This window comes from Camellia sinensis, chromosome 3 (genome assembly GCF_055761805.1).
Source record: "Camellia sinensis isolate YWXY chromosome 3, ASM5576180v1, whole genome shotgun sequence".
NCBI classification, from domain to species: Eukaryota; Viridiplantae; Streptophyta; class Magnoliopsida; order Ericales; family Theaceae; genus Camellia; species Camellia sinensis.
In genome coordinates, this window is record NC_138963.1 from 111,573,595 (window position 1) to 111,589,909 (window position 16,315).

The window sequence follows — 16,315 nt, forward strand, 5'->3', positions numbered from 1 at the left end:
TGACCTCTCCGACCTTCTGGAATGCATTCTTGACCTTACTTAAAACCTTCGGAGAATGAAAGGAAAATTGGAAATCACTGAAAAAGATTGTGAATCACTAAAAGAAAAGTGTGTGAAATGAACGAATTATTTATTGAATGTGTGTGTGACATGTTTTGTGTAGGTCATATGCCGGATAAAATGCTGTAAGATCAAACACACTGTGAGTAATAGTATTTTCAAGATATGATCTTAATTTACTTTGAGCCATGAATGGTGATTTGTGCCGACATTGTGTTTTGATGAAAATGAATGAAGTTCATAAATGTTATATGACATGTGCAATGTGGACCTAAGGTCGTTCTATTTATGCTATGATATGTTTGGGCCTGAGGCAATCTCGTGGGCTCGAGGCTATTCTGTTATGATATGATAATATGTGATTGGACCTGAGGTCGTTCTGAACAACTATTAATATGTGGGCCCGAGGCTGTTCTGTACCTTATGTGGGCCTAAGGCCTTTCCGATAATGATGGGCCTAAGGCCATTCTATTTATATGATGGGCTTGAGACCGTTCCGTATTATGTCAGGCCTGAGGCCGTTCCATAATATGATTGTAGATATTGTGGGAAACTTATGCTCATTCATTTAAACTTTTTTACTGTATTATTACTCATTGAGTTTTGCTCACTCTAGATTATGTATGCATATGCAGGTGATCTGTAGCATGAAGCCCAACCATAGAGTCTGTTTCAGGAGTTATTTTTGTGAACCTATTTGGTCGAGCCTCCAAGATGGAGTCTTTTCCTTTGACTCATATCATATTATGACTTTCGTTTTGATTTTTGATATAATGGTCTTGGGATATGTAAACTATACGTATGAATTTTTCTATGGTACGTAAGTTTTTGAATGGACATGTAAATGTGTGAATGTGTTATGATATAAGCACGTAATGCATATTTTGATCATATTGGCACAACTCGATGGACTTTTTCATTTGTGATATGCTTCTGTTTATGGCCCCATGATTATAATTATTCTATATGTTCGTATGAGGCCATAGGTAGTCAAGTGATTACTAGCCGATTATGGTCCGAACCTCTAGGGTAGGGTTTGGGTCATGCAAGTATAGAAATTTTGTTAAAGTAAATCTTCTTTATAAGTTTAAATGACCATGCAGGATATTAGATTATCAGTCTTCTAAAAGTAGGGTGGTAAATACACTATGACATCCCAAGTAAGAGCCGTAATTCAAAATATATCCATAGATATATATTTTGTATACTGAAAATAGTCCCACATTTGCCGACTCTAGAAACAACGGGCGATGGGCACCCAAAAACCTTTTTCCTTTCACATTTGTCGACTTCTAAAACGGCAGGGACGTGGACACCCAAAAACTATATTTTTCAACATTTTCCGACTCCTGAAACGATGGGGAGGTGGACACCCAAAAACCATGTTTTTCCACATTTGCCAACTCCTAAAACGGCGGGCTCGTGGACACCCAAAAATCTTTTCACACATTCATACGGTAATATGCGCAGACAAGGCAATTGGACACCTTGACTCCTCGCGCGAGTACCAATTACTTTACACAACTCAACCAATCCTGACTCACTACCCGTGCTCATAGACTATTTGCCCCCCTTTCAACTCCTTCAATATGCCAACATTTTAAAAGTCACAAGATAAAATTTTAAAAGTTTATGATGCATGAATTTTCCAAATCTCAATTTCCCTATAATAATTTCAATGCACAACAATTCAATAGTTCACATGTCAACAATGAGAAGATTCTTCAATTCATCACCATCATCATCTCCAATTTTGGTGTAAATGTCTCAAAGTCTAACTTTTCGACATCAAAGTCAAGTAAATACACTTAATTTTAGGTTCTAGAGGCCAATAGGGCAAAACCCCCTGTAACGCCCTAGAGAAATACCTCTTAATTCCCCTGATACCTTAATACAATCAATAATAATACACGTATACAAATAACAAATATTAACAATAATACAATCCACTAACTCCTCTTTCCAATCAAACTATCTCAAAAATACAAATTACATTCACATATAAGATAAATTTCTAATTCCTCCATACAAATAGTCCATACAAGATAATCCAAAGCCAAATCATAAAACATCAATAGAAGAGCATCCATGCCCTCAGCCAACTTCATTTCATATATCCATCCTTGAAAAGGTGACTCAACGTCATTTCCTGAAATTTGTTAGCTTTGGGATGAGCGAAAGCTCAGTAGGCAATGCATTTAACAAGCTATATAATTAACTAAAACACACATGATCATGCAGTGCAGGTATAATGAAAGTTTGAATGTTTAATTATAAATATTTGTTTCAATACAGATGAAATATGCAATGCATGACATTTGTTCAACATTTTTCAAAGTAACCATGGGCGGTAAATATACTATGACATCCCAAGTAAGAGCCGAAATCAAAATAGTTATATATATATATAGTTTTGTATACTGAAAATAGTCCCACATTTGTTGGCTCCAAAAATGGCAGGGCGATGGCACCTAAAATTGTTTTTTGACCTTCCACATTTGTCGGCTTTATAAACGGCGGGGATGTGGACACCTAATATCATTCGTTTTTCCACATTTGTCGACGCCCAAAATGGCGGGCATGTGGACACCCAAAAACATTTTCTCACATTCGTCCAGTGATATGTGCAGACAGGGCAATTGGGCACCTTGACTCCCCACGCGGGTACCAATTACAATATGCAACACAAAACCAACCTAACTCACTATCCAGTTTCATATACTATTTACCTCCTTTTTGCGTTTAACCATTTTCACAAAAGTAGAACCAAAAGAAATGAACAATGCATATGATGCATGAGTTTGTAAATAATGTATTTTTCCTACAATGATTTCCATTCACAATAATCTCGCAACTTCACATGTCCAAAATAGTAGCTTTAACACCAAAGCTTCATCCTTTCAAGGAAATATATAGAGAGAAGTGTAATGTTTTACAATCTCAACCTCAAAACCAAGTAATCACACTCAATTTCATGTTTTTGAAACAATTGACCAAAACCCCTTTTTTAAAGAAAAAAAATAAAATAAATAGAAAACTAGGGTTTGAGAATAATTGGGGTTTTTCCCTTCTTTATGAAATTGAGGCAATTACTCATCGTAAACAATGATAATCATTCATAATAAGCACAACTTCTCTCATAAATCATGAAACATTTACAACATATACCCAAATATTCATTCACACAACCATATCCTCACAATATATATATACATATATAACTACTCACTATATGTATATCTAATGAAATCATCACATATGTATCCCAAATCAAACATATAACAAGTTAAAGACACCCTTACCTCGAGATTGGAAGCAAAGGAGCTAGATCAAGAGCATTCTTTCGAAAATCCAAAATCTAATCGATTGAAAATGTTGATCTTCTCTTGTTCTTCATCTTTGATGCAAGATTCATGGTGGATTGTAGGGAAAAATGGATGAAATCAAAGTTTCGAGGGCTAGGTTTTCGGACATGGAGGAGAGGGAGAGAAAAGAGGGAGAAAGAATAATGTCTTTCAGCTAAAAAGTCACTTTATAATGTCTGTTAGTGACCTGGTCGCTTGAGCGAAGAAAGCTTGGCTCGAGCGTAGAAAAGAAGCTTCCAAAATCTCTGAAATTTGCGCAGTTCCAGCACGGAAACTCAAAATTCAAACGGCATAACTCCCTTGTCCAGACTCTATTTTAGGTCGTTCTTATGTCCAAATCAAAGCCCCTAAAATAAGCTTTCCAATGGGTCTAACCTCACATCCAAATTCAAAGTGTGGAAAAAGAAAAGGGCAAACGAGTGAAGGTTGCTCAAAAATAAAAACTCAAATTTGGGGCTTTTGATCTAATCTTGCCTAAATACCTTGTTAAGGCTTCAACCAAGGTTCCAAACATCACCCAAGTGTCCTAAATTATAGTATTTAATGTTCACTTGCCAACCCATCAATGCCAAGAGTCCGACAACCATACAAATTTTAAGGTGATGGGCACCAATTTACACCAATCTACGTATTAGAATCCGAGTCATTACACCTCCTTTTTACTCTTCCAACCATTCATACACATTAGTATCACAAGAAAAATTAAGTAATGTATATGATGGATGAATTTAAAGTTTTCAATTTCTCCTAGGATGATTTCAATTCACAACAATCCAATAATTTATATTTTAACCTCAAAGTCGAATAAACAGACCCAATTTCACGTTTTAAAAATCAATTGAGCAAAACCCATCTTTATTGAACAAGTTTCAAAAGTAGGGTTCGTAAAAAATTAGGGATTTTCTCTTTTTCATGAATTAGAGACTAATTTTTATCATCAACAACAATAATCCTCAATAATAGACATGATTCCATCCATAATCATGAATTATTGCCCACATCCTTCCAAATCATTTATTAGCAAACACAATCCATACATATACATATATATATCTACAATGGTGAGTATCTCATGAAATTACCACATGTGGGTCTCAAATTAAAGATATAATAAGTTAAAGATACCCCTACCTCAAGAATGGAAGCTTAAGATCGAAACCCACTTGAAATTTCAACAAAAATGCGAAACAATCGGTAGATATCTCAAACTAGTTCTTCAATTTTCATGAAGGATCTAGGGTGGATTTAAGGGAGAAATTGGAGAAATCAAGTGCTTGGAGCTCTAGGGTTTCGAGTATGGAGGAGATGGAGAGAGAGAGGAAGAAAGAATAAATTTTTTGGGCTAAAAAGTGACTTTAAAGTACCACAATTTGCGCAGACCGCTCGAGCGGTTTGAATTTTGCTCGAGCGAACTTGCTTCCAACATAGGTACCCAAATTTCAAATAGGCATAACTCCCTTGTCCGGACTCCATGTTAGGTTGTTCTTATGTCCAAATCGAAGCCCCGAAAAGAGGCTTTCCAATGGTTCTAACCTCATATCCAAATTCAAAGTGTGGAAAGAGAAAAAGGCAAAAGCGTGAAGACTACTCATATGACAATTATCAGAATCAATGTTTTTGGTTCAATCTTACTTTACCATTATGATATCACCTCAATCAATATTCCAAAATGAACCAAAGAGGCTCCAAGTACAATAATAAGAGTGTTAAGAGCAATCTCACTAGTCCAAAAAGTACAAAGTGTTACACTTTCCACCCAAATAAACACCCACACTTAATTGAATTATTAATTTAATTTTTTTAATGGTGTGTTTTGCTGTCCATTATGGTGATTTTATTTTAGGGTATAATTGTCATTAAAATAAAAAGTTATTAAGTGTGTGCACTAAGGTAAGTAAGTGTGTGGAAATAGAATTTTTCCTAAGAAGATTGGACTTTGAAGAGAGGCTATATGGACTCCTCCAAAATTTTCTGGGATCTTATTTGGTTATTAACCGAAGGACTCATCAGTGACGTTTCGTAGACTTCATCCTTTGAGTAAATCATGGAGCGCCACACTTGTAACCATAGAAAAACCTTGCATTTATTTGTTAGTGTATTCCTTGATGTTCCCCGATTTTTAGAGCGTCACAACTTGGTATTACAACTTAGGTTCTACCCTTACCTATACATTTCAGTTGGAGACAACCTTACCCTAACTATATTATATTATTATAACACTAATTATTTTATTAAGTAGAAAAAATCAAAAAATTGAAATTTTCTTGACCATCGTAGGACGTTCTTTGGATTATAGGCATAGAAACATCGACTTGTGAAGACATGTTTCACATTTCGAAGCGTTGCGTGTTTCGACTCCAAATGATTTGACGATCACCTTCAAAGGGAAGTGGTTTTAACTCTACACAAGGCAATGTGTTACGTATTAGATACAATATAGATATACATGTACTGTTATTCCTACGAGTCTTCTGTTGATCATTACATCCCCACCTCATATGTGAAACCTTACATCATGTCATCTTTGAGATTAAGTCATTACCATTTTATATTTTTCAATTTTACCATTTAATGACAACCTTTAAGCCTTGATTATTCTACCCAGTACAAGGCTTCTTGTAAATAGTTTCAATTTTTTTCCTTAGTGACGAATATTGGATATTTTTGAAACGCAGATGGCCAACGCAGTTTCAGGTTAGATATCTAGTTTATGCACTACTTCCATAACCTTGACTACATTAAAGTCTGAAACTATATTGTCATCCATTCCATTACATCATTCGTCCATAATTTGGTTAATCCTTATGATGCTATTACTATAACTACTTCGTATTCTTCATTTCCACTTCGTATTCTTTCCATTAGTTTGATATTAAAAAATTTGTAGTGATTATTTTGTTTATATATATATATATAAATATATAAAGTTGTGTTTTGTGCTTTTCTATATCTGTTAATTACTACTTGATCTTTTTGCTTCAAACACTCTAGGATGATTAAACCTTAACTTTAAGATTAGTTTATTACCCTTGAGAAATTGTCTCCATAATTAGAACCCGACTAATGCCTCACCCAATATTATGAATAGAGAAATGGTGGACTACACTCAAGCCCAACGCAATAGGAATACAGTAATTGGAAATCAAAATTCTGAGGATGGACCAGTACCCACGGCCAAAGTCTCACAATGCATCGGGAATCAAACTCCAGAGGAGTTAAGACATTTAAGAGGAAACATGTAGAATGATAGAATTCATCTCTTTTTAGAGTTTAGGGAGCAAAAACCTCCAAGTTTACAGGAGTACCGGATTCAAGGGTGGCATAAAACTGGCTTTGGCGGGTTGAGGAAATACTGGATACAATGAGAGTAATAGAGCATGTTGACAGAATTAATATGGTCGGGTATGAACTAGACGAAAAATAGATCATTGATGGACACTAATTAGGGAATCCAGGGACATTACAATGATGACATGGGCGCAATTTAGAAATCTATTCTTAAGAAAGTACCTTTCAAACATGATCGGAAAGGAAATGATACGAAAAATTCAGAAGCTAGAGCAAGACATGATGATCGTGACTCAATATGTGGCAAGTGACGAGGAAAAGGTGCGAGGGTTTGAGTAGCGTTTTGACCCTACAATTAAAGAAAATGTTTTTCCATTAAGACTTCCCACTTTTGTGGATATAGTTGACACAACATTCAAAGAGGTGGATTCCAAAAGGATTTGGGGCTTGAGGAAAGAGAAAAATCAAGTCAATGTGGGATAAAAAAGAAATAGCCGAAGGTATACAACACAAAATTCATATTCTAGAAAATACCAACAATAAAATCTAAAGGAAAGCTTTTAGGAGAGACCAATAAGGCCGATCCAGTGCTATCGTTGTCAACAGATAAGACATAAGAGGTCTGAGTGTCCCCAGTGGGTCGAAAATCAAGGAAAGAATTTAAGTGTGCTATCAGCAGACAACAACCATGGGTAATTAAGCCAGAGACTGCTGGCCAACAAAATTACAAGGCAAAGGATATTAGGAACCAAGCCACATTAGTGCCTCATGTGAAAGGAATACAGCAACAAAAACAACAACCGCAACAACAATACTAGAAGGAAAACATTCAAGTGAAAGCAACTTAGTCAATTCAATACTACAATTGCCAGCAACTAGTATACAAGAAGACTGAGTGTCCCTAGCTCATTCAATTAGGATATCAAGAAAAAGGCACAAGAGCAAACCCATAAGGGATTGGCGGCCAGAAGGCATGGACGAATAGGACAAGCCAGTCAACAGTACCAGAGGGAAAGAGGCAACAAGAGGCCCGAGCTCAACAAAGGCCAGCTGACGAAGATTTCACACTACAAGGAAATAAGGACGAAGATAATAAGAAACACACCGCGTATGAACTCGATGGACTGCAATGTGAGCCATGGCTAACTTACGAAAATGTAACTAGAATAATAGCTAGAACCCTTCTAAAAGAACTTTTTGTATTCTGAGCGTAAAGATAAAAATTCTCTTTTATTAATCCAAGTCTTAGTGCTTTTACACTCGTACTTCGCAACTCTTGAGTACATACTTTTATCATCGCATTCTTCATATCTATAGTGTATGAAAACCTATAAGAGATGTCGGTTGTCACTACCCGACTCCAACATCATCTTAGACATAGATTCGTTATTCATACATTAAGCTGTTACCAATAGAAAGAGAAAACTTACCCATCTAATTGAACACTTGTATTGTTTAAGGGGATATACTTATTTCCATAAATCGACAAACACTATGACATAAGCAACCTACTGAAGGGTCAATGAGATTAATTTTTAACAAGTATGTACACCATCATGTCAGGAAATTGGCAACGTCGGTCTTCACGCTAGTGCAGCGATATCATACGGCAGGAAATTCAAAATTTTTGAGAACCATAGAAGATTGATGCACCCTTTACATCATTACTTGGGGAAGAATTTGATTCAAAATGCTACCAATGGTGGCTTTGGATAGAAGGGAGAAAAACTTCGGAGAAGAAAATGATTCACATGATTAATGAACGTTGGCAAAAACAATTTAGGAGCGCAAGAATGCAATGCGGACAAATTATCTACAACTTTTCGAGACTTGAGGAACGACTTTAATTTTGAGGACAAAATTTGTTTAAGGGGGATAGATTGTGAGACCCCTAACTTTTGTAAATCCTATTTAGGCCCTCACTTTTGAATTATTACAATAAAAGCTCTTAATCTCTTGTTTAATCGCAAATTTAACCCTAGAATCAAAAACATATCGCAGACGAACCTGTACAAACCCTAATTGTGAGGCCCATGAATTTTGTATTTCCATTAGGACCCTCATTGTTGAATTATTTCAATGAAAACTCCTGATTCCTCGTTTGCTTGCAATTTCAACCCTAGAATTGAGAACACATCTCGATCAGAATCTTGTGAACCCTAATCGATCCTAGTAACTTAGGAATCACTTCTAATACCCTAGGAATAGTTAATTAACTCCTTAATGATAAATTGATCACTAAAAAATCCTAGATTCTGGTTCCCATTATGTTCGTTAGATTGATCATTTTTTAAATTCGAAAATGAGAAACCTAAACCGAATTGTTTTCCCTAACCCCGATTTAATTAAATTCTATACTTAAATTTGGAATTCTAATTCATAAATTAAGCCAAGCCCACAAACTTTATTAGAATTATAGTTTAGTCCCAAATCAAGTACCATTATATATATATATATATATATATATATATATTTGTGCCTTTATTCTTATTTAATCTTTTGCACACAAAATATCTTCAATATATATATATATATATTTGTCTGCACACAAAATAAAGTTGAAAAATTCCCTCAAATCACCCACATGGGCCAGCCACCCTAGTAAATACACTTGTAGTATACTTTTGAAGACAACATTGCTTGATTCATGGGAGAATTTTGACCAATACCCCATATTCATGGAAATTCATCTTGTACTTGTGTCTAGCTTAGTTCTAATTAAGCATAATCCTAACTAGATCATGTTTAAAGGTGTAATTAAGGTCCCTAATCTCCTTTCATTTCATTACATCCTAACTAAATCTAAGACTATTCAATTCATTTGAAACCAATGGGCATTTTGAACTTTTCACCCAAATGTTGTTATAAATACACCACTTCTCTCTACACTTTTGAGCATCAAAACACACTTATACACCACACATACACACCCATAACACAGAGAGAGAGAGAGAGAGAGAGAGAGAGAGAGAGAGCTTTGGTGGTGGAGGAGAAAAAGGAAGTTTTGCAAAACCAATTCCATGGGCATACAAGTAAGCCACAACACAACCCTCTCTTTTATTTTCTTATTCAAATACATGATCTTAGAGGTTTAATGTATCATTTTTAGATGTGTATTCATAGTGTTCTTGTGTTTGAATAAAATAATTAGAGTCATGTTTCTTTCTTTACTTGTATTTTCACTCAATGAAAGCAAAACTATCTTTTTCTACCCACTTCTCACATTATTTCCAAAAACGTACTTTCATTCTAAAAATCTGAGTTATTCATATAATATTTAGCATGTTTTCATCATAAGAAAAGTGAAAAATTTCTCATGGTTGCCCTATTTTTCTATTACTCTTCTTATTTCAAACTTTGTGCAAGAAAGACTGGTATTTTCAGCCCACTTTTAACAATTCTAGAAGAATGCAGAAAATTCCTCTTGACCTCATTTTTATATCAAAACTTTCCTTAAAGTGTTAACATTCAAATAAAAACTGTTTTATTGAAAAAGAGTGAGTGATTTAAGTGAAAATTCAATTTTTGTAACAGTTGACGAATCTGGATAGTGTTGCAGTATTTCTTTAATAACTAAAAATCTTGAAAAGTCATCGCATTTCTGAAAGATGAACTAGAAACTAGATAAAATTCTTTACTAACCATGGAAAGGACGAGTTCGGGAAAAATCTGGAAATGCCTCTTAGATTGTGATCTTTAAAGTATCTAATCTGGAAATTTATGTTTATTGATGATTTCATGGTTTGAATTTTATGATTGTGTTTCTTATCTCTTGTTTGGGCCTTAGTATGATATTTACATTGTTGTGCCTATATTTCTTTACTGTGGTACTTTGATGTATAGTTTAATTGGTGGAAATGTATCGCTCATAACAGTTATATTGTGGGTTCAAGACCTACTAAGCCTACCACCACCTTCTCTTCACTTGATACAAGGCAGTCGAAGTCCCTGCCACCCTGTAGATCTCAATCTAGTGACGACACCAAAATCTACACTGCTGCCGCTGCCTTTCTAGCATGCCTCCTACGCTTATCACTCACCTACGCTCTTACAACATGCCTTTTTTGGGCAAATATACAATAAAGCTCCATATGATACGAGAAGTGAAGAGAGTTGAGATGAAGACGAATCCAAGCCAATGAGGTTACGAGTAGGATTTGAGTTAGGATCTCCAGCCGCTAGGGCTGCTAAGGCTAGTTCCTACCTATTTGTAAAAAAAAAAAAAAAAAAAAAAAAAAAAAAAGAGTTACAGTTAGGGCAAGGCTTCCTAGAGAAAAGCTATATGCTATGAGGGTATGTACATCCTATGTGGAATAGCAAGACATTCTTGGCCAGGTTTTAGAATGGAAGAAAAGTCATGGAAGGAATAGAATTGGCTACGCACGATGAATGGATGCACAAGAAAAAGGATAGTCTAAGACTCTTCTATATGATTACATACTTTGGAATCCAAGTTTTTCATTCTCATTGTCGAGTAGAGGAGTGAAAGTAAGCCTACAACTAGGCAGCTAATAGCTAGGACATCCAATAGCTAGGACAGACAATAGTAGTCAGACTTCCAACTGCTAGTTAACTTGAAGCAATAACTCTTAGGCAAGGAGGGGCGTGTGGCCATTTCACTTCGAGTTCCTTCCTTCGTAGTCAAATCTGATGATACGCTTTGGCAATGTTACCTACCAAAGAAAAGGCCTGCTAGGTGGTCGAAATCACTCAGGTTAGTAAGGATAATCTTGTTTCTTCACAAGCTTATCTCCCAATCCCAAAAAACTGACCCTATAGTGCTAGTGTTTCGCGTTCTTTCTATTCCATCCCATTTCATTCTAGGGTAGGCGGCTAATACTAATCTAATAATTAAAATAGTCATCGTCTAACTAATAGGCTCGGACACTATGCCCGCCCATTTTGTCTCACCCTAAATGGAATGGTTGTCTTAGTTACGTTGTGCCCAGACCCGAGTCCCTATGTCTGCTTTTCTTCACCAGCAACCCAAAAAGTTGGCTTTGCCATCCCAACATTAGGGTCGTCTCCTTCATTCTATGTTGACCCCGACCTAGGCTAGCTTTTTGGGAAGCCCGTTCCCACTGTGCTTACGGCCCAACTGGCCTGCCAGCAGTAGTGGGAATTCTCTCATTCCCTGGTCAAAGACTTGGTTGGATGTGGGATCTACTCCATGAGGAGCGGTACAAACGTAAATGATATCATCATGACCTCTCTTTTCGTATCGCTGGGGATGCTTAATGCCACTTTGCCAACTGACATTACTTATACTTTTGTCTCTTTCCATGTGGTCAGCACTGGGTGTTTCTGAGCAGCGAGACTTACACCCATTCGCATTAGTTCATCCAAAGTTCCTTACCCTTATACACGAATTATTAAATAACATCTTCCTATCAAGGTTAAGGAGTCAACCGAGTATCTCAACGGCTGGCTTAAATACCTAGACACAATCATTAGCTGTTGGCGATGGAGGAGCAGTAGCAGGAGTAGATGTGGGTGGTGGTTTAGTTCTTTCATTAATAAATGTACCTACCAGTCAATATGGTATGTCGGTTTCATTCTTTCTATTTAACATATAAAGTATGCTAGTTAGCTCATCTAGTTGCTCCCCTTCTTCTTCTTCTTCTTCTTCTTCTTCTTCTTCTTCTTCTTCTTCTTCTAGTTCTAGCTAGTTGGTTGTTGTGATAGAAACACTAACTGCATTGAAGTCACCTTCTTCCCTCCTGCCTGGAAGCTAGAATTGGTCTCAAACTCTTTTATTCAAATGAGTGCCTTCGCTATAGGGTTGCTGCTTCCGCCCCTCCTATAGCCTAGAGGAGTTGTCTGTACTCTAATTAAAGACAGATACTCTTTTGAGGCCTAAGGACTATGGTTCCACAGCTCGACTGCTAATGAAATTCTTCTTAGACTAGCAGAGAGAGAGGGAGAGAGCGTTGGATTAGGTGCTTCTTTCTTTCAGGGAAGTGATGCATATTTATATGTTCAAGTTATCCCATCAGTGTTCGCTTTGATCTTCCCTTCTACCTCCAGAACTTGGAGGTTCTCAGGCTTCGGACGCACTTTTCATTGGAGAGGAATCTAATTAACAAGTTAAAGAATTCAAAATGATGCCTATACTTGTATTGAAATTATTGTCTCAATAACATGTTCTAACATCAACTTAAAATATCTAACTCAAGGGGAAACTAAATGGGGGTGGTAGTGGGTTTTCAATTGCTTGAATAATAATTAGATGATAATGTGTTAATTTCAAGTATGGGTTGATGTGACGTGTTCTCTAATTGAAGGTTAACTCTTGCACTAGTGGTTGTTGGGAACCCTTGAATGGACCAATTGTATTTAGACCCAAGGTATTTATTATGGATAAAGTTGGAGGAGGTTATAGGCAAGGCCCTTATTTTACCGTCTTTTTTGAGGTCCTCGGTTGGCATTCCGCAGTGTGTAACCGTTTTAGGCTTTTAGGGTAAGCTATGCAAAGTAGTAAAAAAAGGGGGCATATTGAATAATCTGACTCCAATTCTTACGGTTGGGAGAATGAAATCTCTATAGGGGATTTCTGGATTGCTAACATCTAACCTTATAACCGTTTGCTTGTTACTTGCTTATCATGCTTCATTACTTGTTTGCTATTATTGTGATGGTGTATTAGATTAGGAAAAGGGAACGAGGTGTGTGTACATTTACTGGCCATTCCAAGCTCATGGTGTTTCATGCCAGGTATTAAAGACTATTACCCGGTCAAAACGAAATTGGAGCATTTAAGACGTATGATTATCTTAGAAGAATTAGGAATTAGTTTTGTTGAATCTTGTTTTGTAATCTTATTCAGAATTGTAACATTTAAATTCTTGATATATTTAATGTTTATCTCTTGTAATTATTATTTTATTAAATCTATACATATCTTTTGTAACCTATCCTTATTTTTCGTCAACTTATGTAGACCTTGTGTTGATATCTTGTTAAGATCTATAAAAAAAGGTAGCCATAAAAAGAGATTGGACTTTGAAGGGAGACTATATTGACTCCTCCGATCTTTTTTGGGATCTTTCTTGGTTACTAACTAAAGGACTCATTAGTGATGTTTCATAGACTTCATCCTTAGAGTAAATCTTGGAGCATCACACTTGTAACCATAGAAAACCTTGTATTTATTTGTTATTGTATTCCTTGATGTTCTCGATTTTTGGGGTGTCACAATTGAAGTGTGGCTTTGGGTTTGCGTTAAATATAATATTATTATTTATGCCACGTGGCTACCACCTATTTTTTGACAAAAGTTAGTCTTAAGAGTAATTTGGGAAAAGGTTAAAACATAAAAAACCAAAGCGGGAAAAAGAAATTTTAAGGGCCAAAGTGAGAAAGTGGTAAAAGATAAGGGGGGCAAAGTGTAATTTACCCTTTATTTTTTCTCCGTATGTGGAGACTTATATCCTCTCCTTGCATGGAGGTTCTCTTTATCCTTTTTGGGATCTATTTTGTACTTCGATGTACTTTATTGAATGACTTACTGTCGAATGTGCAATATATTAAGCCTTTTGCTTCCCATCCAAAAAAAGTACAAAAAATTAACTAAAATATTTTTAAAAAATTCATTCAAAACAAACGAAAATCCAAACAAAAAAATACGTAGATTTTTATTCTAATTTTAGTCTATTTTTAAAAATATTTTAGCTAATTTGTTTTACTTTTTGGATGCAGTCGCATTTAAAATGCACAAAAAATTAATAGAATATAAAAAATTCACTAAAAATAAACAAAAACTCATCTAAAAATCATTTTTCAAAAATCAAACTAAACAGACACTTAAGCATGTCATCGTGTTGAAGCTTTGACAAAAGCACAATCTTTATTTTATTTTATTTTTTGTTGAAACTATCTAATAATCTCATTGATCAAGAAAACAAAAGACAAAAAAAAAAAAAAATCCCAAATTTGAAATGAAATAATTTAATGAAAGACGATGTGAATAATCATTCACCATAATCGTCTCTGTTACTATGTTTACTATGGGCAAGACATGAATAATTTTTTTTTATATATGAATTGATATAAACTACAATTTTTTTTTGAATTAAAAAATAAACTAAAATTTAATATTAAATTAGTACACAAAAAATAAAACAAAGATATATTTAGTGAATTTAATGTATGAATAAAAGAAAAGTCATGTATTAAATAATTTCTTATACAAATTAACTCAATCATCTATCAAAGTGGAACTCGGCATTCTTTCATATCTCGAAAGTCTTCAATGATTGACTTTGTGGTAAAATTTTCAGCAATTTCCTTTTCAATGTACACAAGCAAAGAGTTTGTAAGAAATTCATCTTTCATTTTGTTGCGAAGTTTGGGTTTGAGAATTTTCATAGCTGAAAATGATAGCTCCATAGTTGTAGTAGAAACTGAAAGAGTAAGATCAAGTATAATCACTCTATGAACAAGTTGATAGACCATAGATTTGTTTGTCCTTACCAACCACTGACACAATTCAGAAATAGTATAAAACTTTTTGTAGTTCGCATCCTGAACTACATTATGCTCGTAATGGTGAAGTTGCATTCACAACTGTAGTTTCTCTTGATCTGTGAAGTCTTGAAGATAAAACATTTTTACTAACTAACAAATATCATCGATTCTAAAAGTTTTAGACACATCTTGAGGATCTAGAGCCGAGCTAAGATTAAGTAACTCTACATGTTCACTAGATGACCTATTTAATTCTTGTAGTTGAGAACCTATTGCAGCATAAAAAATATCTACTCGATAATAATGCTCAACTGTAAAGTCATCTTGATTATCATGAGCTCGACCTCTTCTCCCAATATAATGAGCATTCATATTCGGGACATCTATGTTACGTACCTCACAAAATGATTTCTCATTGGCTAGTAAAGCATCCCATTTGTCATCTCTAAACTTTTGCAGAAGTGCCTTGGTGGATGAAACTAGATTTATAGCATTTAAGATGTCTTGAGATCGGCATTGCAAAGCTTGACAAAGTAAATTTGTGATCTCCAACATTTATTCCATGAGATGCAAAATAAAGACAAATTCAAATGAAGTCAATGATTCATAAGCTGAGTCTGCATCTCCTCGTTGGGAAGAAATTGGTCCTTCATTTAATAATGTTGAGAAGAACTTCACATGTTGGATTGAACATTTTTATTAAGCTTGAAACTGACTTGAAGTGAGAACTCCAACGAGTATCTCTAGTTCATTGTAAAATGCCAATCTGATTAAGTCTCTTCTAGTCTTAAGCTCATCAATGTCAATCATATGTCCAATTTCAGCTGCTTGAGCAACTTTCAATTCATCATTGTGCATGCATGAAGCATCGACAATATTGACAACAAAAGTCAATTTAGGAAAAAATTTATGAATTGGGATAACATCTTTCGATGCTACCACTAAAGTCAATTGCAAGTGATGTGCAAAACAATGAACATAATAAGTATATGGACAATCACTCAAAGCCAATGCTTGTAATGTTTTCCACGCACCTCACATATTGCTTGCACCATCGTATCCTTGCCCTCAAATATTCTGAATATCTAAATTGTGATGGGACAATATAGAATATATTCCATCTTTTAGGGTTGATG

At 35.2% G+C, this 16,315-nt stretch overlaps 1 protein-coding gene across 1 annotated transcript; it reads right to left on the reverse strand.

The window, feature by feature from the left end:
- Positions 1-14,921: 14,921 nt before the first annotated feature.
- LOC145821763 (uncharacterized) lies at positions 14,922-15,734 on the reverse strand. The gene is made up of 2 exons (XM_082918325.1): positions 15,335-15,734; positions 14,922-15,115 (listed from the first exon to the last, which is right to left on the reverse strand). Exons 1-2 carry the CDS (start codon positions 15,732-15,734, stop codon positions 14,922-14,924), a joined length of 594 nt encoding a protein of 197 aa, XP_082774451.1.
- Between the last annotated feature and the right edge of the window lie 581 nt (positions 15,735-16,315).